This window comes from Salarias fasciatus, chromosome 13 (genome assembly GCF_902148845.1).
Source record: "Salarias fasciatus chromosome 13, fSalaFa1.1, whole genome shotgun sequence".
In the NCBI taxonomy this organism is placed as follows: Eukaryota; Metazoa; Chordata; class Actinopteri; order Blenniiformes; family Blenniidae; genus Salarias; species Salarias fasciatus.
The window spans coordinates 21,391,059-21,412,622 of NC_043757.1; the positions used below are offsets into that span (position 1 = coordinate 21,391,059).

Consider the following 21,564-nt stretch of genomic DNA (forward strand, 5'->3'; position numbering starts at 1 on the left):
ATTTTTAGACGTCACTCGTTTAAATAATCAACATATATATTTGATTTTACACAAACTCTATCAAAACTAAAAGTGTACAACTTTGTAAATCTCAAAATGTAAGCTTTGTGAATTTCCCAAAGCACTTGGATTTTTTGTGTCGGCCCATTTCGATGTTTTGGATTAGCTGGTTTTCGTGTTAACTGGTGACCAACTTCCTTCTGCGTTCGTAATAGTTGCTAGTGATATCGTTTGTTAAAAAATAGACTGACAAAACGTAAGACACTTCGAACCTTCTTTGTAAATGCGGTTAAAGATCGCTCGCTAGAACAAATACGGGTTTCTATCGGGGTTTTAAGCCCGACTACAGCAAGAGACGCTAAAGGAAGTTGTCACCAGTTAACAAGAAAACCAATTGTTCCGAAACACCGGGTCAGTTTACACATGGACTGCTAAGTTCTTGCTCTGTGTGACGAATTTTATTAAAAAACCAAATATTTTTGAGGACTTGAGACATCATGTTGAAATCGAAAACTTTCGTGAAGAAGACCCGGTCGGGCGGGGTGATGAAAATAGTGCGGGAGCATTATCTGAGGGATGACATTTGGTGTGGAAGTGAAGTTTGCACTGGATGCAAACAGGAATCCACAGTGCTGCAGAAAGACGCGTGTATAGAGAGCAATCTGTGCTCCTATCCACACTATCTGATCCCAGACACTAATGTGGTGCTGCATCAGGTAAATCTGTGTGCAATTCTAATATGATTTCAATGCCAGTTTGGATTGTGTAGTTATTACTCACACTGCCATATTACACTCTTGTGTCTGAGTGTTCATGTTCTCAATGACAGCTATCACAAACTAATGACTCGTGGCTTTATGCTTCGCTATGGACGTGGATCTGAAATGATCAGTCATTCTCTGTTTTTAATTCGTCCTGTAGATCGACGTGTTGGAGGATCCTGTCATCCGCAACGTGATCATCCTCCAGACAGTGCTGCAGGAGGTGCGACATCGCAGTGCGCCCATCTACAAACGTGTGAAGGACATGATACATGAGAAGGAGAAGCACTTCTACACCTTCACCAATGAACACCACAGGTACGAAACGCATGTCTGGTGTACATCCCAAGCACAAACTTGTGATGGGTTAATTAAGTGACCAGATTGCATACTCAGATGATGAAATACTCTTGATAATGCTGAGATTACTGCGCAATGATTTAGTTGTGTTTAATTACATGAAAGATGGATTTTCACTTTGTACTTTTCTCCACTTGACATTCATTTTCCTGCTGTGAATTTCGCAGAGAAACGTTCATTGAGCGTGAGCCAGGAGAGACCGCCAACGACCGAAACGACCGCGCAATCCGCGTCTCAGCGAAGTGGTACAGCCAGCACCTGAAGCCGTTCGAAGCAGACACCGAAGGCCTCAAAGTGGTCCTTCTCACTAATGATCTGAGGAACAAACAAACTGCAGAGGAGAGTGGATTGCTGGTGTACAAATGTAATTATTCTAAATCTCATGGGGGAAAAAAAAGATACAACTTTTTATGCTCTGGTGGACACAAGTGTTCAGTCGGATGTCATCAGCCACAGTATTTATCATTTCAGGTGAAGAGTACATCAAGAGTTTGATTGCGAACCCCGAGCTTGTGGATCGTCTGGCTTTGTCAAATGATGAAAAGGTAACCGCAGCTTCCATCTGCTCAAGCTTTGCATGTGTTTTTCTTTTCACATCACTTTTGGTTTGTTCTCAAGCTGCCAGACATCATTCTGCCACTTTGATTTTTCTCTGTTCCTCAGAACGAGATCACCAGCAGTAAATTGTTGTATCCAGAGCACCTCCCTCTCTCCAGGATCCAGGCAGGAATCAAGAGCGGCTCCTTTCTCCAGGGTACCTTCAGGGCGAGTAGGGACAACTATCTGGAAGCTACTGTCTTCGTCCAAGGAGAAGGAGAAGACGGCACAGAGGTGCGTGTGAACTGTTTGGATCACTTCAACACTTGTACAAATGGAGGAATCACTCTGTGTTAACTGGGACGGTATGGTTTTCCAGGTTCTCCTCCAGGGCCTGCAGAACCTCAACAGAGCCGTGCACCAGGACGTCGTTGCCGTGCAGCTGTTGCCACGTAATCAGTGGGTTGCCCCGTCCTCGGTCGTGCTCCAGGATGAAGGCGCAGCAAAAGATGATAACGTTGACGAGGAGGAGGAGGAGAACACGGTAAATTGTTTTTGCTGTATTGGAGAAAATGAATTTTCAGTCATGCTGTTTCTCTTTACCAGGGGTGAATTTATGTTGATGAAAAAAATGTAAAGGTTTACAATACAAAAATATCTCTGTCTTGTTGTTATATATCTTGGAAACCTTAGTTTAGTCTTTGTATCTTTGAAAAACCTCCTGCTTTTCTTTGAGCAGCTGAAGGAATCGGCCACGGAATCAGTCCGGAAACCCACCGGGAAGGTCGTCGGGATCATCAAGAGGAACTGGAGGCCGTTCTGTGGAATGCTCAATGTGTCCCAAATCAAAGAGGTAGTTCAGTTTATGTTGTTTATAGTGTTTCCCTGCCTTTTATCATCATTTCTAACTGTTCCTCTTTCTTTCTTTTTTTTTCCTTCAGTCCACCCGTCACCTGTTCACCCCCGCAGACCGTCGAATCCCACGCATCCGCATTGAGACCCGTCAGGCCGCCACTCTGGCCGGCCAGAGGATCATGGTGGCCATCGACGGCTGGCCGAAGGACTCCAGATACCCAAACGTGAGTCTGGAACTCTTCACACTGTGAACAGCCCTGAACTTGCATCACATGCTCACTTGGAAAAGTTTGAAACATGAAAAAAATCTGATTTGTTTTTGTTTATTTATGATACAAAACAGTCAACAGTCTTTTCTTTTTTTTTAATGTCAGGGTCACTTTGTGCGCAGTCTGGGAAGTGCAGGAGAAAAGGAGACGGAGGAGGAGGTGCTGCTGCTGGAGCATGACGTTCCACATCAGGCCTTCTCTCAAGCCGTTCTCAGTTTTCTTCCCAAGATGCCGTGGGCCATCACTCCAGAGGTGTTTCTATTTCTCCGATGCATCGTTTTCATGTACTTTTATTTGTTTTCCTTTGTCTAAATGACCGCGCGCGCGTGTGTGTGTGTGTGTGTGTGTGTGTGTGTGTGTGGTACAGGAGATGGCAAAGAGAATGGACCTGAGGCATCTGACCGTGTGCAGTGTGGATCCTCCAGGATGTACAGATATCGACGATGCGCTGCACTGCAGAGAGCTGGAAAATGGGAACCTTGAGGTACACATTGAGTGTTGTATTATTAGGGATGCATGACACTGGATGTGTGCTGATGTTTTTAGAATAAGATTTTGCAGATTACTGATGCCGATATCATCGTGCTTCCTCAGTTTGCACGAGGTGTGAGTCTCTGTGCGTGTCATGTGCCTGCTGCAGGTGGGCGTCCACATCGCCGACGTCAGCCACTTCATCAGACCTGGCAACGCTCTGGACAAAGAGGCGGCCAACCGCGGCACCACCGTGTACTTGTGTGGCAAGGTAAGAAAATCAGACTTCTACATTTCCATCGTTGAAACAGTGCGAACCTCAAGGCAAACAATGATGTCTTAACTGTTGAGTTATTTCATCATAATAATCCATGTATCTGATAAAATGTGTTTTGAGTGTAGATAATTATTCAAGCGATAGTAATAAGGGTTTAGGCAGTCGAGTTAAGTTTTAATTGAAGATATTCAGATTTTATTATTATGTTCTGTTTAATTTTGTGCTTGACAGAGGATAGACATGGTTCCTGAGCTGCTCAGCTCCAACCTTTGTTCTCTACGTTCAAATGTAGAGAGGTGAGGAGCACACACACACACACACACACACACACATCTATTTTGTCCATCCAGGTGTTCCATAAGTTTTTTTTTCTCGGACTGTTTGTCTCAGGGGATTCATGTGAATTAATCTTCACCTCTTCCCAGGCTGGCTTTCTCATGCATTTGGGAAATGAACCACAAGGCAGAGATTCTGAGCACCAAATTCACAAAGAGCATCATCAACTCCAAGGTATCGTGCTTTTCTCTTGTTGCTGTTGAAGTATTGTCGGGAAGCTTTACGCTCATGCTGTCTCGTCTCGTCCAGGCGTCCCTCACCTACGCCGAGGCTCAGATGAGGATTGACGACACCAGCATGAATGACGAGATCACCACCAGCTTGCGGGGTCTGAACAAACTGGCCAAAATCCTCAAGAGGCAAAGGATAGAGAAAGGGTGAGGACCTCCAGTAGAAATGCCAATGCCCAGATTTATTACACATCAATTTTGTTTTGCTTTTTTCAATTGCCCATGTTATGTCATAGTCGTGTTTTATACAAAGCTGTCTCCGTTGGGCCATTGAAGAACTCTTCTCCAGTAACCATTCTCTCATCATGAATGGCTTTCAGGGCGCTGACGCTGTCCTCCTTAGAGGTCCGATTCCACATGGACAGTGAGACTCACGACCCCATCGAGCTCCAGACCAAAGAACTCATGTGAGTTCACCTCCAGAGGCGCTTCCAGCGGAGCTCGATTCAGCGAGTCTTCGTGTGTTACATGTTCAGAAACGGACTCGTCTCTTATTTTCCAGGGAGACAAATTCCATGGTGGAGGAATTCATGTTGCTGGCCAATATCTCCGTTGCCCAGAAGATTTATGATGAATTTTCAGAGTGCGCCCTGCTGAGGAAACATCCAGCGCCGCCTCCATCCAACTATGACATTCTGCTGAAGGCTGCGAAATCCAAGGTGAGCGGACAGAAATTCTGTCTTAGACTCATTTTCTTTATTTGCTTTTTGATAAAATAGGACTTTTATGGCAAACGTGTGCTTCTTCATCATAAAATACAAAAGAAAAAAAAGATTTTCTTTCCATGGATTGTCAGAACGTGGAGATCCACACGGACTCGGCGAAGGCGCTGGCAGACTCTCTGGACGGAGCCAGGGTGAAGGACTTCCCGTACTTCAACACGCTCCTGCGCATCCTGGCCACCCGCTGCATGATGCAGGCCGTGTACTTCTGCTCGGGCATGGACAGCGACTTCCACCATTACGGCCTGGCTTCGCCCATTTACACACACTTCACATCGCCCATCAGGAGGTATTTGGGGGAAATCCGGAGAGACTGGCTGTCCTCAGTCCGCACCACATGTTGATAGAAAGTAAAAGTAAGAATGCTACGTAGAATATTGCGCTCATGATTGCAGGTATGCAGACATCATCGTGCACCGCCTGCTGGCGGTCGCCATCGGAGCGGACAGCACCTACGCAGATTTGATGGACAAACACAAGCAGTCGGCGCTCTGCAACAACCTCAACTACAGACACAAGATGGCTCAGTACGCACAGCGGTCGTCGGTGGCCTTCCACACGCAGGTGAGCACACGGGAAGGTGCCGGCGGCCATATTGAAATGATAATATTCAACCATCGTGCATGCATTAATTGGAATTCTGCCTTTCCAGTTGTTCTTCAAGAGTCGAGGCATCTTGAATGAAGAGGGATTCGTTCTGTTTGTGAGGAAGAACGCCATCATCGTTCTCATTCCTAAGTTTGGCCTGGAGGGAACGGTCTTCTTTGACAGCAAAGACAAAACTGCTCCAAATATTGTTTTTGATGAAGAGGTAAACACTTTTTTTTCCCCCCCTGTGGTCTGTAACTATTCAGGAGCTGAGATTGATTCATAAATGTTGAAAATGTGTCTTCTGCTTATGCGTAGGGTCCGACTCTCACCGTGGAGCAACACACGTTTCACATATTTGACAAAGTCAAGGTCACCATCAGCCTCGACGCTTCAAATATTCAGCACCAGAAGATCCGCATGGCTCTGACTGAACCTGTGGTGAGCTTCTGCTAAACCGCTTCAATTCTCTGTGTGTGAAGCTGCTGGTGGCATTTTGTGTTTACTAATTATTTCTTTATTCAGATTCCCGGTGTGAGTGTTCCGGTGCCAGATGTTGAACCACAGGCCAAGAAACCGAAGCTGGACCGCTGATGGAAAGAAGTGCAGTGAATCACCTGAACTACAGGACTTCTCTCTACGTCGGGTGTCAGTTTGTCACAGCAGGGTCACTCCGCCTTTTACCACAGTACTTTTTAACTTTTAGGAGTGGACACTCATTTGTCAAATACAAAGATTTTTTTTTTTTTTTTACCTACTCTGCCAGTCAAAAGTTCACATGCCTTCTCATTCAGTGTATTTTTCTTTATCTTGACTGTTTACGTTGTACATTCTCACTGAAGGCATCAGAACTGTGGATTAAAAAAAGTATGACAGAACTCAAAATGTTTCCGATTCCTCAATTAGCCACCGTTTGCTGAAATCAGGTTGGTACACAGCTTACAGCCCGATATGACAATGTGAGAATTGATATGGTGAGAACTAATCAGCTAAGCAAAGAGAAACAGTCCATTACTTTAAAGAACTGAAGGTCAGTTAATCTGGAAAATTGAAAAACTGTGAATGTGTCCCCAAGTGATGGTCATGGATCAACGGCAAAACAAAGGGCCTCAGGATCTCGTCACGGTATCTTTTAGCATTCAAAATGTCATCAATAAAATGCACGAGTGTTCTTCGTCCATATCATAACCCCGCCACGACCACGGGTCACTTGATTCATGTTACAGCGTGATAATTGACGGCCCCATGTTGCAAGGATAGACACAGTTCCATCCCAGTCAGGGTATGATTTTAGGTACAACAGTTTTGCTGAAGAAACGGCACATTCAGCATGTGATTTATTAGTGGCATTATTCAGTGCATCTTATTCTGAAATAATATTCCAAAATCTCAAAAAATAAAAAAATCAACTTGGATTTTAAACAATGCTTCAGAATTCTGTAATGTAAAGAGGATACAAATACCATGAGGTGAATTTAATGAAAAAAAAAACAAACAAATACAGTACAGAATCATTAAGTCATTTGTGTTTTCACCAAATAATGTTGAAATTATGATTAGCATCAATACAGCACTCAAGGTTGATCAAGAACCGATATTCTGTCATTTCCCTTTAAAACTGTCAGCATCACAGATCCGACCGTGCAGCTGATTCTTAAAGTTTCAATGTGCTTCAGCGGGGATAAGATCATCTGTTGATTAGACTTCCCTTTGATGAACGAGAGGCGATGGAACACTTTCAAATGCTGACTCGCCATTTGTGAACATGGAGTTCCAGTCATGCCTTTTTTAACAGTTGCTACCTTTCTGTTTAACCCGTTTATCAAGAACAGTTCCGTCGTACAAAAAAAATTTGGTGTTTGATTTCAAGTTAAAAAAAAAATAAAAAATTCGAGCTTCCACTGCAGAAGAATCCCTTCGAATGGATAAACGAGGTGGCTCAGTGATGAGGATAAAATACCTGGAGAGGAAAAAAAAAAAAAAAAACTTTCAGTGACAGTAAAGACAATAAGGATTTATTGAAATATATGAAAACTCGTAATTTTCTACCAGGAATGGTATTGAGGGACAATTCATGACTTCTTTTGTGATTTTTTCAATTTGGTCTTAACAAAAATAATAGAGCACAGTACAAGGATTTGCTAAAACGTCAGTGTCTATACTCTCAAGTACAAATGGATCATAGCCTGTGAATCTGAGTAGAGTCAAACGCACCTTCACTTTAGTGTGTCGAGGAACTTGGAACGCGTCTTCCATGAGGTTGGAACTGTGACAGTCGGAGCTGAGGCCGTCAATAAGACTGGCAGTTCCCGCTGAGGTAGTGTTGTAGCCGCTGTCCACCTGAACACACACCAATCGGCCGTGAGACACATGTAATAGCAAACCGGTGGCTATTCACAAACGCTCTCACATACCTGCATGCTGGAGTCGCACCGTATGCTGCTTCCTTCTATAAGAAGAGACACAAACATCTGAGAGCCTTCTATTGTCGACATGTTGCCCATACGAGAGCTGGTAAGCTGGCCGAGGGGTCTTCTATCTTCCTCTTCCTCATTTCCCAGCTTCTCTTTTGTCTCCCCCTCCTTGTCTTCATCGATTATCAAAGCTTCTGCAGCAGTCGGGCTAACTCCTTCAGCGTCAGCAGAGCGGCCGCACCGGGCCAGCGGCGAAGACTGATCTAGTTCCATAGGATGGAGGGAGGAGGTGGAGAATGAGAGGTGGTCTTCAGCCTCTTGATTCTCCTGAAGGTCTCGGCTGGGGGCCGCGGAGAGGAGGGGAGGTGAAGCCCAGCAGTGCATTCGGGGTCTGGGTTTGGATCTGGAGTTGTACTGGGGATAATTGCGGCAGTGCAGCTGGAGCGGGGAGCAGCTGTGGATGGGAGAGCAGCCTTCCACAAAGGGACTCTCATTGCAGGAGGCGCCGCCCACCTCCAGAGGAGCACCGAGCGGGGTCAAATGGGTTTGTAGCTTCTCAGCTGGAAAAAAAGTATACAACACTTTGTTACCTCAAATATTTACATCCTGCTCATTTTTGCAAAAAAGCAAATAGTCTACCTGAGTTGGTGGGCGTGTGTGCTGTGTGGGCAACGATCGGAGAAATCGTCGGGGAGCCGAGGCCTGCTGGAGATGAACGGTCAGGAAACAGAGGACTACTAATGCTGCCGAGGCTGCAGTCTCGAAAGCGGCCACGCTGGATGGGACTGGAGGAGAACTGGCCCTGTGGTGAAAAAGGAAATAACGTGTTATTGTGAGGTCGTCATTTCTTATTGTGCAGAGGTTTTAGCTGCGGATTTCAGTTACTATTTACGAAAACTGCTACAAATGCAAATTGAAATACTGCTTTACACAGATAGCCAAAGTTATGCGTTTTCTTTGATCTAAAGTGCATCTAAAGTGAATGGAATGTCATGAATCCAACAAAATAATCATTTGCGTCACTCTACTTCTTGACTCACCGTAGAGGGAGTCTGAGCCGAGATGCCACAGGGCAAAGGCGAAGAAAAGATGGATAAAGCCTCTTCCTGGGAATCTGTAACAGCCTCGTCTCTTTTATGGAAAGAAGATCTCCCCGGCTCTGCACTGTTCCTCTCGGGGCTGGATGCGCCAGAACTGTCGCCGCTGCTGTAACTGCTCTGACCATCAAGGAAGAGTTTTCTCCTCAACGAGGAGGAGCTGAGGCTCTCTGTCACAGCGTCACACGCTTCATCATAACGGTAATAGTCTCCTGAGAGAGAGAGGGAAAAAAAGGAGATGTTTAATGAGAATGTCACTGATTTAAATCCAGGCTTTCTGCATCAGGTTTGCATGTTCAGTACAAATCAGAATATATGGAAAGATACACACATAACTGTGATCCAGACACCTACCAAGTATTTTCTCCAGATCAAATTCCAAAGGCAATGAAAGCGTTGTCTGACATGAAACTGTAAATGAAAGCAAAAAGAAGTGAATTTCTGCTTAACAAATTAGAGAAAGGATTTTTAATTCAAGTTAGAAAATGCTCATCTACCTGAGACCTTTTCTGGCTCTTCAATCATTGCTGACAAAGAGGCTATAAATACCAGGATAGGATAAAGGGGAAAAAACATCAAATCAATCATAAAATTATAGAACATTCTAAAACAAAAGGGCTTAAGAACAAATGCTCAAAGACAGTCTGTGAAAAGTAACAAGGACAGAAACATGACTCACTTTTCTTATATGTGTGTGTGCCTTTGCGTGAGTCTGGTGGGGCCCACGGAGACGGAACAATGGTTCCTTTGGTGAAAAACTTCATTGATTGACAAGGGAGGATATGATTAGAATGTACAAAACACCAAAATAATGCAAAAAGTAACGTGATGGATTTGATTATAATGCCATACCTCCTCAATAGCATTCTGACGTTTCTCCTCAATGTCAGAATCCGTCCTGAAATATAGCAGAGAGAAAATGAATTCTCTGCAATCCACAGATAAAAAAACATTTAAGATCTTGTTTAAAAGAAATAACAGTGCTTTTCCCTCCAGTACCTACCTTGTCTGGCTGAGGTAGAAAGACTGCCGCTGGATGTCTTCTGGGTCGATGTGTACAGGAAGAAGACTGGCCATTTCATCAATGGACCAGTTAAATTTAGGAGGAGTCTTTGGAGGAGGAAGAAGAGGATGTGACTATTGGACAACTGTCAACACAAAAGAACCTCCAGACATAACTCAATCAACCATAACAGTATTATCGAGGGGTATCATTTCCACATTTACGGTGTGATGGACTGGTGAAATGTCCAGAGAGTCCCCTGCTTTCATCCATAGGCAGCTGGCATTGGCTCCAGCACCCTTGAACACCCTGTTGGTCTGCACTGTTTGAATTCCTTTGATAATTATTTGATTGGCTCCTTCAGTGACATGTTTAGGTGGAGATGCACTGTGATTTTTGGAGCTTTGTTTGTATTGTTTGGGGTGTTAAAGAGGTGATGATTGCTACCTTGGAAACTAAAGCGTGATTGTGACAAATCCATGATTCTGATGGGATATTGACATAAACAACAACATAAAGCAGTGTGTCGAGACTTACAGCTTTCACAAAATTGGACTTGAAGACAGATGGAGACGGTACCAGCGGTTCCCGGAGTTGATGGTAGTCATTGGGACTTTCAAATGGGTTTCTAATGGAAGGCCTTCCTGGAGTCTCTGGAGTGATCTGGATCTCAACATGATCCCCCATTTTAAGCTAAAAAAAAAGGAAAAGAAAAAATACAGCAAGCCTTCCAGTGAATACGAATGAAAGTCACATTCCAAGCATCACTAAAGCCATTAAAACAACAGTCGACTCATTTCGAGCGTGAGGAGCCTTCAGTTACGGCGTCACGGTTCAAACATGGTTACAAAACCGATGATGAGCGCCTTCAACATAGAAACATCTTCCCGTTAGTACTTACATCGGTCAATGCAGCAGATCGTTGTATTCGGAGATTAAAAAGATCATTAAAGAGCCAGCAGAAGGCAACCCGCACAGACGTTTATTTCAATTTCGGCTACAAGGCGAGTTATCCAATCGAGACGCAGCAGGAAGTGGCGAAAGCCAATCAAAACAATGCGTGTCGTCACTTCCGCCACCAGTTTCCTTTGCTAGCTGTGTAACTAGCAGCTAATGCTAATACGCTGATTATTATACGTCTAGTGTTTTTGTAATATTCCATATGTAGCGAATGCAGAACGCTTAGCTTTAATTCAACCTTTGTCATAATCGTAGACACCTTTAGTCGCGTCTGAGACGTTTTTTAATCAACTCTCGAGTTTTGGCTAACTGTTTTCATTCATCACTATGGCGAGTGCAGCTAATGCAAACCTGAACGCAGTCCGGGAAACTATGGATGGTAAATATTTATTAAAAGCACCCGCTAGCTCATTTGTTCAATTCTGTCTGGAAATAGATGATTATGTTTGCGCAACGCAGAATATGACAGCATCGTTGCTCAAGAGCTGCAACCATCTGGTGTGGTGTTGACAGTGAGATATTAAAGCTGTCTTTCTTCAACAGTGCTGCTGGAGATCTCAAGGCTTCTGAACACTGGTTTGGACATGGAGTCTCTGTCGATATGTGTGCGACTCTGTGAGCAGGGCATCAACCCGGAGGCCCTGTCTGCGGTCATCAAGGAGCTGAGGAAAACATCAGAGTCTCTGAAGGTACAGCACAGAATCAGCATAAAAAGACTTTACAAGCAGATCAATTACTGTAAATCAAACTGACCTGATTAAAATTTGTGGGGAGATAGTCAAGATTGTCTTTTTAGATGTGAATTGGACAAATTATTAAATCATATTCTTGGGCTTTTGTGTGGTGAACCTCCCACTCATCCTCATCCAAATAACTAAAGCAATATGCAATGCAATCCTAAATGACTACATTATATCAGCATTCTACAAAGTAACAATCCATTGTTTGTGGTTTTCCCTTTTGATACCCAGCAGCTCTATTCGCTCACTTTTACGTAGACGAGGGTCGAAGGGACTGTCCCACCGTCGACAGGTTGAAGGCAAAATGCAAACAAAGAGGGACAGACAATTGCTCACAGATCAATACCACCTTGTAATTGCAAGCAGGACAACAGGTTTTTTTTTTCTGTTACTCAAGAAAATGCTTGCAGGACAGGGAGAAAATGGGGTCTTCACTTCCAAAGTGTTTTGTACCCACTTGCTGTGCTGCTTGTCTTTTTGCACTTCCTTTCGTTTTTACAACAGAACTGCCTTTTTGTGCCAATTAAATCTGGCAGATATTTGGTTCAGTTTTCTTGGAATAGAAGATATTTGTTGCTGCAAATATGTCACACAACTCACAATGAGTTAAGGAGATTTGACTTTTTGGGAAAATACCAGGATGAACCTAAAATACACAGACTTTTTTTAGGTGAACATAATTGTGGCCTTCTCTAAACTTCTGAATGTCCAACTGCTCATTGTTTCAGTACTTTTGCACAACTTGATGTTCTCTTACAAAGAGTTTAGTTAAAAAATTCACAGGTGTTCGGTCCATGAATTGACTGATAAATTAACTGGTTCTGCTAGAATTGGTATATAAACACTGCTCTTCTTCATACGGTTTACATTCGGACTTCATTAGATCAAGAAAGACAACACAAAACAATTGATCAACAGTATCTTGCGATCAACATCAAACAGGATGTTGTCACTCGGATGAGCTCAGCGTCATCAGCAGTTGAACAGAGACACAGAGAGCCTGGGGAAGTCGCAGAAAGGCAGAGAAGTGTTTGTCCTTCGGCCACATCCCACGCTGATGGCCGTTTCATTGTCAATAGTGCCCTGCTCAGCTGGATGGTGAATTCCCCTCAAATCCAGGCACATTTAATGGAGGTGAGAAGGATCCAAGTGTCACGTCAGACCATTGGAAACCTTTAACATCAGCGCAGCCTTCTTGCTAGACAACTTGCAAGGGTACCGGACCACACCACCAGGCCCATCGTCTTATTTTGGTCATTATAAGGAAACGGCCCCTCGAGACTGGGGTGCCTCAAATGGAGCAGCCTGCACTTTTTTCAGGTCTCAGTCCCATAGAAAACCTCCGGGATCATTTGAGTCGCTGTTTAGAGGCTCATAACTCTGTACCCCAGAACCTCAATGACCTGTGGGTCCTGAAATTGTTTCAGCTGTTGTTGGATTTTGTTTCAATAAATTGTGTGAGATGAGGAAATCCTCATTGCATGCTTCTACTTGAATGTGCTCCTTCGATGATGCAGGGTCACTGGAGCATGAACTTTTTAGGTTTTCCATACATTTCACCCAGAAGCCAAATATCCCTGTCTATATGTGGTGCAGGATCCAATAAACAGACACAAAGTCTGTATCTTGCTTCAGCCAATTTTTATGTTTTCTAATATATTGTGCAATTTCTGATGATTAAACAATAACACTGACTTACTCGTGTGTGTTTATTTCTACTTCAGGCCTCCGAGAACAGCACAAGCTGAAGATAAAGCCAGACCTACCTCAGTGTGGGACTTTGAAAGGCATCGTGGGAACATGCCCTATCTTTTGGATCTATTCCTACCATGAACTCTCCAGCTCGTCTGAGTCGTCTTTGTTTTGGCACTTCGTCGTCTCTGCCTCTTCAGTGACTCATGTGCTGCGCTTTGACTTGTGTCGAGGCATCAACCTGAGTCCTCTGCCTGACGCACAAGGCTGCTCCTGAAATAAGACCTATTTCAGCCATCTAGGTGCAGTTCAAGGTTTTCTTTTTTTGTTTTCTGCCATAATTTGTAATCTGTCGGTTCATGTTTCTATTTACATTCTGCTGATATCTCTGAACTACTCGTTGATGATCTCCAGCATGTGTTGCACTTTTCATGCAGTGGGGTTAAAATGCCTGTAAAATGATTATGAATTGGTTTAAATAATAAATTTCTTGTCAGAAAAAATATGCGTTTGAAGTTAATTGGTGACTCTAAATGTCCCATGTGTGTGTCTTTGTTTTGACACAAACATTTTCAGTCCACCCTTCAGTCCTGAATTGGTTAAAACTGCGTAGAAAATGTATGGATGTTTATGAATTTGTCCATTTTCCCAACAAAATCAATTTTACCATGTTCGTTTTCCATATGACTGAAGATGGTTCAGATTAAATTAAAATGTTACAGTCAATGTCCACCAGATGGTGTTGTGTCTTTCTCTTTGTATTTGATGTCTGCGTTTTTGGCAAGTCTCAACAGTTCTAACATTTTTTTTTTCAATAACCAGTCCTATAAGTATATTTGGTTTCAGATTATTTTTTTTAAATGAATATATATAATACTTAATTTGCTTATGTTTCAATGTGGTCTTGATCCAAATTTAGGATGTAACAAGAGTGTATTTCCAAGTGATAGCCGGACAGGAATTTCATTAATGGGAGGTAATTTTCAGGAAGGACTTACGAAAAGGAAATGCTCTTTCCTGTCAGACCAGGTGAAAAGGACAAAGATTTTAGTCGAACATTCGTACAATGCAGGGCAAGTCTGCTGCACCAAAAAGAAGACATGAACAAGGGTCATTCTTTGCAGCAGGATGTCCTGTTGCACTCAAGATTTTTGCTCCTTTATTCTCTTGCTCCATCCACAAAAAGTACTTAAGATATATTGCAAACTTGACAAAAAAAACACGCTTCTTTGATCAACAAGAAATGAAGCTCCTACCTCAACTAACCAATCGCACTGCATTGTTTTGTCTCTTCCCCCGTCTGTAAAATAGCTCTATTCATCTTCTGGGTGAGGAAAAATGCTGAGAGCACAGAACATTCCTCCACAGGCCAATATACGGGCTACGAGCGACCTCTTATCCGCGCAGGCCCGCGTCTGCAGCCTGTAAATGTCTGTGTGTGTCCTCCTTTTGTGTTAGAGTTTAGGTGTTCACGCCGTGCTGTGGATGTCTACAAATGAGTAGCCCCTGAGCCATCTGACAGTAGCGCCTCACCCCTCGCAGGCTCGCCACGGAGAGAGCCGGCGAGCGAGCAGGAGAGTATGTGTGTGTGTAAGCACTTCTGTCTCCTTGCGCTTTGTCTCGCCATCTTGACTGACAAGCTGCGAGTCTAAATCTCGCCGCTGCCGCTTTGATCTCTTAACACAGTATCTCTCTGTTCCTCAATGCAAGCATCGTGTTCGCCAAGCATGAGAGACATACAGATTGGGCGCCGTGGCTCTCCTTGATAGTCCATAAGCCTAAACAACCCCTGGTCTCTGTGGGGGGGCGAGCTGCATGAGATGCTGATGGAGGGAGACCCATACCGAGAATCCTTTTCTCTTTACAAAGGAAAAAGAGGTGTGCATGGCTTGATTGGCTACTATGGGCGTGGGATTCAGGATGCATTGCTCTCTGTTTGATGTGTTTTGAGGGTTTTTACTTATCCAAGCCAGCTACTTTGATCTCTGTTAAACAAAATATTCCCAAATCCCACAGTCCTGACAGAGATTAGCGTCCATATATGCATAAACATCTAAGAGGTGTTCAACTAGGGCACTGGTCAGGTCACATGACTGTATCAACTTAAGAGGCAAGCAGGCCCTCACATCACAACTTCTAAAGGTGTTTATATTTGTATGTCTGATAATTATCCAGGCCGATGATTATTTTCCTGATAAATGAGGGCAGTCTCATTTAAAAAGTGCAAGATCTATGTGTTGCAATTACAGTTCAGGTGTGCGGGATGGATATTAAGAAAATAATTGGACTGGACTGATTAGAAGTTCCCGATGTCAAAGGGAAGATCGTCTGTTGATGTTTTTTTACAACCGCATTGTCTCATGAAAACAACCACTGGTCTATTTGAAGCAGAGTTTAACCAAAAGTCAAAGACTGCTGTGTGCCGAGTTATGTTTAGGTCACTAATTACCACGAGCAATAAACAGGTCGGTTTAATGGTCTCCCTGCAGAGGCAGGGCGTTGTTTGTCCATTTCATCTTTTATTGCTCATTACAAGATAATTTCAGGGCAAGAGTTTTTAACTTTAAAAAGTATCATTTCTGATGAGCTCTTTCACTTGAAGGTGCATATAGTTTAAAAAAAAAACAGCGCAGAAACATTTGATTTTATCAGCAGATTGGAGATAGCTCAATGTTTGTGATTTGATATTTTTAAAACTTGTATATGTGCCTGCTTCACGCTGTGGTAAATGGTTACTGAAAAGGACTTCAGTGTAAAATACAGAAATGAGCGGAAACTTTTAAGATTGTCTCTTTTATCATTAGACGTGATTCTTGGACTTACTTCCAACTTGTTAAGTTTTTTTTTTTGTAATGCATTCCACAAGTGATAAAGCCACTTAAAAAAAAAAAATCTCTGAAGCTTTAATCGTCAACACACAGATTGCAAATGTAATGTGGGACCAAAAACAGGGAAAAATTAATAATTTTCTCTAGATGTTCACACAGGTTTGGTTTTGTTTTTGTTAAGAAGTGAGAGAAATGTAGTATTGTCTGTTTTACATCTGTCTTAATTTTTCATCAGTTTCAATATTGTCCGTCTCAACTAATTTGATCTTTGATCACTTTGTGAGTCTGCAGAATGATGAGGCTGGCGACAAATTACATTACATTCACCCCCAAAAGATGATACAACCTTTAAAATAGGGTATTTGGAGCTATGGGAACATTTTACAGAAGATATTTTGATGAGCTGATGAGAGGTGAAACACAGTTTTAAGGTGGATTCAACCTTTGTTGCTTTTTCTGACATTAGTGGCATCAAGTGGAGGGCAGCATTAATTCAGTGGTGTAAAATGTCATAGATTACAACTTTGAGGTTACCTCCAGTGTTTTTTAATTAAAAAAGTTCAAAATGATTGATAAACACAGACAAAAAATAGCCCAAGCATTCAGTGGAACATGTTTACAAGCTGTTAAAAAGGTTTTCCTGGAAATTAAACAAGAACTCAGGATTCTAGAACAACAGACTGCAAAGATACAAAAGCTAGCAATATGTTTTAGACATCATCTGAGTCCTGAAAAGCTGTCCAAGCGAAATCTCAGATTATTAAAAATAAAACTACAACAGATCCTCCTCAACCACCATAAACTCCTGACAATATCCAGAATAATTCTGCAGAGGTTTGAATAAACTGACCTATAAATGAGTTTTATTGAAAGACGTGCTCAAAAAGCAACATGTGGAGTGTAGAAGTTTAATATCTTATTTAGCGTTTCTTCCTCATTTCTTTTATTAATTCCGAAAATGAGGATGGATGAAGTCAAACATGTCTGAAGTAATCTGGTGTTTAACTGTTAGAACCGTGCGACAGTGAATTTTACTAAAGATCACGCCGATCGTACTTCACTCCGGCTGAAGTGACTGTTTTTATGAATGTCCCTGTAACTGATCGAGCCTTTTCTGGCCCTCATCCTTCAGCAGAGTGAAGCTTCGCCGGCTGTATTTGCCCTGAGAGGAGCTCTGTGACCTTGTTGCGGCTTCGTCTTCGATACACCACCGTTGATTAAATATGGGACACACTTTCACACCGTAAGATTATACTATTTAGGTCCCAATTAAATTCATAGCAAGGAAATTGGATCATAAACTCTTTAAAGGATCGTTAACAATCATTAAACAGGATAATAGCATGGCAATCAAAATATGTAAAAAAAAAACTTCCAAAGTCTTTTGGTGACTTTGTTGTTTTTGGACATTTTCCAACCTGATTAATGTAGAATTGATTGATTTACAGTTGTAATTAGCCGTACTCTGCATAGATGCATAATAATCATACATCTCCCTGCTTGTTTTAATGTATTAATTGGTTTCATTAACAAAAGCAGTTAATTGAATAACAATTAACAAAGTTGATGATGGTATTGATGCGGTGCTTGCAAACTCCCTTGTGTTTTCTCCTATGATGATAATGAAACCACCTTTTTTATCAGATTGAAATTTTGTGTGTTGGACTATGTAATGACTAATATGATATTGGGCTTATTAGTTTATTCTAGTGGCTCACTGAGGCGTTAAGCTGGTATTGAACACATTGTGTTTAACAGGTAGGCACCATATGCTGCCTTAATCAGACATTGGAATCACATTTGGTTGTTAAATTGACTTCTAATAAAAGCAGGTAGTAAAACAACTTCAGCTAATTCAATTTCGAGAGAGTTTGGGTGAAGTGAACAGCTGTTCATATTTGTTGAATTGTTTTTAACAATCCCCTTGTTCTCTTCTCGCCTATTTTTTTTTCTCCAAGGTTCAACTTCAACAGCCTGTTTGTTCTTCAACTTTTTTTATGTGGAAAATAGAGATTGAGGGTGGACGAGCTGTCCACTCTCCTTAAAAGAAGACAATACCAGGCATATTGTAGTGACAGCTTGCATTGTGTGTATGTGTCTGTGTGTATGTGTGTGTGTGTGTGTAAAAGAAAGAGAGTGAAAGAAAGGAGAAAAGAGAGTGCATGTTAGGAAAACAGAAAAATATAGAGAATGTGTGCGTGTGTGTGTGTGTGCATGTGTGTTACAGTGACAGCTTGTATTCTCCGTGATTAATGATGTGCTGTGTGACTTGATAAGTGCTTCGGAGGACCAACGCTTGTTTCAATTAGACCTTGTGAAGGTCGCGACGCCGCGCCGGCCTCTCATTATCATATCCATAATCAATCCACATTATCATAGGGGAATGTGGAATGGATGCGTGATATCTTGGTCATGCACGCACACACACACACACACACACACACACACACACGCACACATAAGGAGATGAGTACACACATGCACAGACACCTAATCACAAACCAAAACACAATGACATACTCCCTCACTCACACACACACACGCACATACACACACACCCTTCACTCCAAGTTGATTTGAATCATAACAGCGGCTGTCGGAACGGATTGTCTGTTCAGATTAAGAGTATGTTTCTGAGAATTAAGCAGCATTGATGGTGGTGGCATTTCAGATCCCCATTGCAGACACAAATGCCAAAACATCATTCTGTCAGGCTCCCCCCCCCCACTCCTCCCGTCTCTTCCACACAACCACATATATGACCACACACACACACACACACATACAGTCTCACACACACACTTAACCAAGACCCTGGGGCATTTTTAATAGAGGCGAAGTGATTTGTATGTTTTTACTCCTCTAATGAGAACAGATTGAGTGGTATTTACACTTCATCGGCTGATCTAACCACCTACACATTTCCCTCATGCTTCTGCTGCTCACTGGCCAAAACAGACATGTGGAAAGGACCAGAGCCTGGCTTTGAAACAGCGACACAACATGAACATTATCTTAGTCTCTTTGGCTCGGGATGAAAACAGGAATACTGCAGCAGACTGAGGCTCCTTAAGGATGCTGGTGCCTTTCTAAAATAAAAATGAAAACTAAGGTGTCTGAAAGTAGATTAAAATCTTTGGTCCAGGTGGGTGACCCACTTGGGAGGTGACTGTAGACTCTCAATTAATCTTCGAATTAACTAATAAATCTACATGAAATGAAAACAACATCCAAAAAGTGACAAACACGGGTCACCTCCATCCATCTTCCCCTGTATCAACTTTAGGGTCGAGAAGGTCTAGAGAAAATCCGAGCTGACGACATGTGGAGGCACTCAACACCCTGGATAAGACACGAAGCCATACACAATCTCACATTCCTGTCCACTAAGAACGCACAAACTCCACACAGAAAGGCCCCACAATCCCAACACCAGGGACACCCTCGCTCTGAAGCAGGAGTGCTAACCACTACACCACTGTACAGCCTCTTTAGAGTCACCTATTTACTCCAAATACAACTCAGCAGCGAGCTATTTAAAAAGATGTGAAATTAGAAAACCTAGGACCCATGTTGGAGGTTAAAACGTAATCATATGGTTCAGGAACAATTAGAGGAACTGAAGAAGACATAAAACATTAATTAACTCTAATATTCATTGAAGTTGGAATCTTCCCAGGTAGTCGAGATAGATAGTCCTGTAAAGTAGGAGGGAATAAACCAAAGAATTAGCAATTTAGCACATTTAGAGTTTAAGATGAAGAGATAGAGAGATTAAAACTGATCCAGTAAAAACGGTCTGTCTTCATTTCATGCATTTGTCCTACCAAAACGATACACCTGCAGTAACCCATAATGCTGCTCCACTGTCAACAGTCTGTCAGCATTGAAAAAAACAGCGAGAATCTGTCTAGGGGTCGGTTACTTCTTCTTTCAATATTAATTATTGAGTTTGGATAATTTACTTCCTTCTACATGGCACGCTTTAGTAACTAAAGAGATATTGCATCAAGTATCGTCTCATTGTTTCATTTCAGGGGAGTTCAAGCACAATGGCTGCTGTATGAATTAAACCTATGACCTTACTTTGACTAGACAAAGTCACTTCCCACCAGGGCATCCTGCTACCCACTGCGAGCGCCGCACTCCTAAAAACAACAGCGGCTTACAGGACTGCAGATGGATGAGTCCAAATTGAAAGTTTAATTAAATTAGGACTGTAAACACAAATTAATTCTTTAAATTGAAATATTACTCATCGGGTTCTTGTTTATACCCCGGCTGTAACCTAACTGAGTTTATCATTTATGAATGAATTTATTATCGGAGGATGCCACGAGCCGAAAAAAAGTTGCGAAACGCTGGCTTGAGAGGTTAAAAACTGAACATTTTACGACTTATTAACAACACTGAGGTGGGAATTTACAACATGAATCAGCTCCACTCAACGCTGATGGCTTTATCTGTGTGTTTTCTACAGATGGAGAAAGAGAGTCGTGACATTTCTTTTTGGCAAGGAAAAGGCCATACTCAGCAGGAGTTATCAAAGGCAAAAAGTAAAAAGTTCGAGTTAGCTATCTCTCTCTCTCTCTCTCTCTCTCCCTCTCTCTTCCCCTGGAGATACTCATGTTAAGCATAATTAAGCAGATTTGATTAGCATCAAGCCTGGCTTCCTCTCTTGACTTTTAATGAATGTAAATCTACCATCTACATCCTAAAGATTAATTTCTGCCAATTAAAAAACACAAGAGGGCTTATTCGAGAGAGGGGGGGGGAGGTTGGGAGGAAAAGAGTGTTGAAGTCCTTTGAGTTGGAGTACAGTCGGAGTTTTATCCTCTTCCCCCTTGTCTTTTGGTGAGATGGTCTCTGGAGATCTGTGTCTCTCTCTCCCTCACGACCAAGATCATTATCAACACAATGTTCCGTGAAAGCCACTTTGAAAAGACTGCAAGCTCCATATGTAAATGATGGGATCGTGTGTGTGTGTGTGTGTGTGTGTGTGTGTGTGTGTGTGTGTGTGTGTGTGTGTGTGTGTGCGTGTGTGTGCGCCTGAGCGAGAGTGTGTGCGGATTGGATGAGGTACAGGGAACAGGTAACGGGGTCAATTTGTCAAACCAAGGTTATTGGCCCCTGTATGAGCTCATGTACAGCTCTCTCTCATCTCTATGATTCACACTTCAGGACATAAATTAATTGAAAAAAGGCATATCATTCTCTCTAAGAAGGCATCCAATCCGTGTGTGTGTGTGTGTGTGTGTGTGTGTATACATACATGACTTTTTCCCCTTTATTCCTGTAATAAATAATTCTATTTAAGGTGCTGTAATTTAACAGCACCCTGTAAGCCTCAATCAATTCCCGCAACGTCTCTAATCTCTTCGAATCAGACTTTAAACATTACAATGGATAGCAGGTGCAAACCAA

General features: G+C 42.4%; 3 protein-coding genes across 3 annotated transcripts; 2 read left to right on the forward strand and 1 right to left on the reverse strand.

Moving 5' to 3' along the window:
* Positions 1-301: 301 nt before the first annotated feature.
* On the forward strand, positions 302-6,281 carry dis3 (DIS3 exosome endoribonuclease and 3'-5' exoribonuclease). The gene is made up of 21 exons (XM_030107312.1): positions 302-716; positions 922-1,079; positions 1,289-1,485; positions 1,593-1,666; positions 1,785-1,952; positions 2,038-2,202; positions 2,398-2,511; positions 2,600-2,737; positions 2,888-3,034; positions 3,150-3,266; positions 3,423-3,524; positions 3,762-3,826; positions 3,956-4,040; positions 4,116-4,243; positions 4,417-4,503; positions 4,599-4,755; positions 4,893-5,107; positions 5,214-5,382; positions 5,471-5,629; positions 5,725-5,847; positions 5,932-6,281. Exons 1-21 carry the CDS (start codon positions 498-500, stop codon positions 5,998-6,000), a joined length of 2,856 nt encoding a protein of 951 aa, XP_029963172.1. The 5' UTR covers positions 302-497; the 3' UTR covers positions 6,001-6,281.
* A 627-nt stretch (positions 6,282-6,908) lies between these two features.
* On the reverse strand, positions 6,909-10,899 carry bora (bora aurora kinase A activator). The gene is made up of 12 exons (XM_030106970.1): positions 10,822-10,899; positions 10,458-10,613; positions 9,921-10,027; positions 9,770-9,815; positions 9,597-9,675; positions 9,415-9,456; positions 9,272-9,328; positions 8,861-9,129; positions 8,460-8,622; positions 7,821-8,380; positions 7,621-7,746; positions 6,909-7,366 (listed from the first exon to the last, which is right to left on the reverse strand). The coding sequence occupies exons 2-12, from the start codon at positions 10,605-10,607 to the stop codon at positions 7,346-7,348; spliced, it is 1,620 nt and encodes a 539-aa protein (XP_029962830.1). The 5' UTR covers positions 10,608-10,613; positions 10,822-10,899; the 3' UTR covers positions 6,909-7,345.
* Positions 10,900-10,995: 96 nt separating this feature from the next.
* Positions 10,996-14,039, forward strand: mzt1 (mitotic spindle organizing protein 1). Its single transcript, XM_030106882.1, has 3 exons — positions 10,996-11,259; positions 11,424-11,569; positions 13,345-14,039. The coding sequence occupies exons 1-3, from the start codon at positions 11,208-11,210 to the stop codon at positions 13,366-13,368; spliced, it is 222 nt and encodes a 73-aa protein (XP_029962742.1). The 5' UTR covers positions 10,996-11,207; the 3' UTR covers positions 13,369-14,039.
* The last annotated feature ends 7,525 nt before the right edge of the window (positions 14,040-21,564 follow it).

What these genes read in the sequence shown, in the direction of transcription:
- bora (XM_030106970.1), bottom strand. Translation starts at nt 10,607, where the DNA reads ATGGGGGATCATGTTGAGATCCAGATCACTCCAGAGACTCCAGGAAGG. An exon ending in GTCAGAATGCTATTGAGGAG is followed by an intron (nt 9,676 to 9,769) that starts GTATGGCATTAT and finishes CAATCAATGAAG; the next exon opens with TTTTTCACCAAAGGAACCAT. An exon ending in AGAGCCAGAAAAGGTCTCAG is followed by an intron (nt 9,329 to 9,414) that starts GTAGATGAGCAT and finishes TTTCATTTACAG; the next exon opens with TTTCATGTCAGACAACGCTT.
- dis3 (XM_030107312.1), top strand. Translation starts at nt 498, where the DNA reads ATGTTGAAATCGAAAACTTTCGTGAAGAAGACCCGGTCGGGCGGGGTG. An exon ending in CTTTGTCAAATGATGAAAAG is followed by an intron (nt 1,667 to 1,784) that starts GTAACCGCAGCT and finishes TCTGTTCCTCAG; the next exon opens with AACGAGATCACCAGCAGTAA. An exon ending in CGTGGGCCATCACTCCAGAG is followed by an intron (nt 3,035 to 3,149) that starts GTGTTTCTATTT and finishes TGTGTGGTACAG; the next exon opens with GAGATGGCAAAGAGAATGGA.
- mzt1 (XM_030106882.1), top strand. Translation starts at nt 11,208, where the DNA reads ATGGCGAGTGCAGCTAATGCAAACCTGAACGCAGTCCGGGAAACTATG. An exon ending in AGTCCGGGAAACTATGGATG is followed by an intron (nt 11,260 to 11,423) that starts GTAAATATTTAT and finishes TTTCTTCAACAG; the next exon opens with TGCTGCTGGAGATCTCAAGG. An exon ending in AAACATCAGAGTCTCTGAAG is followed by an intron (nt 11,570 to 13,344) that starts GTACAGCACAGA and finishes TTTCTACTTCAG; the next exon opens with GCCTCCGAGAACAGCACAAG.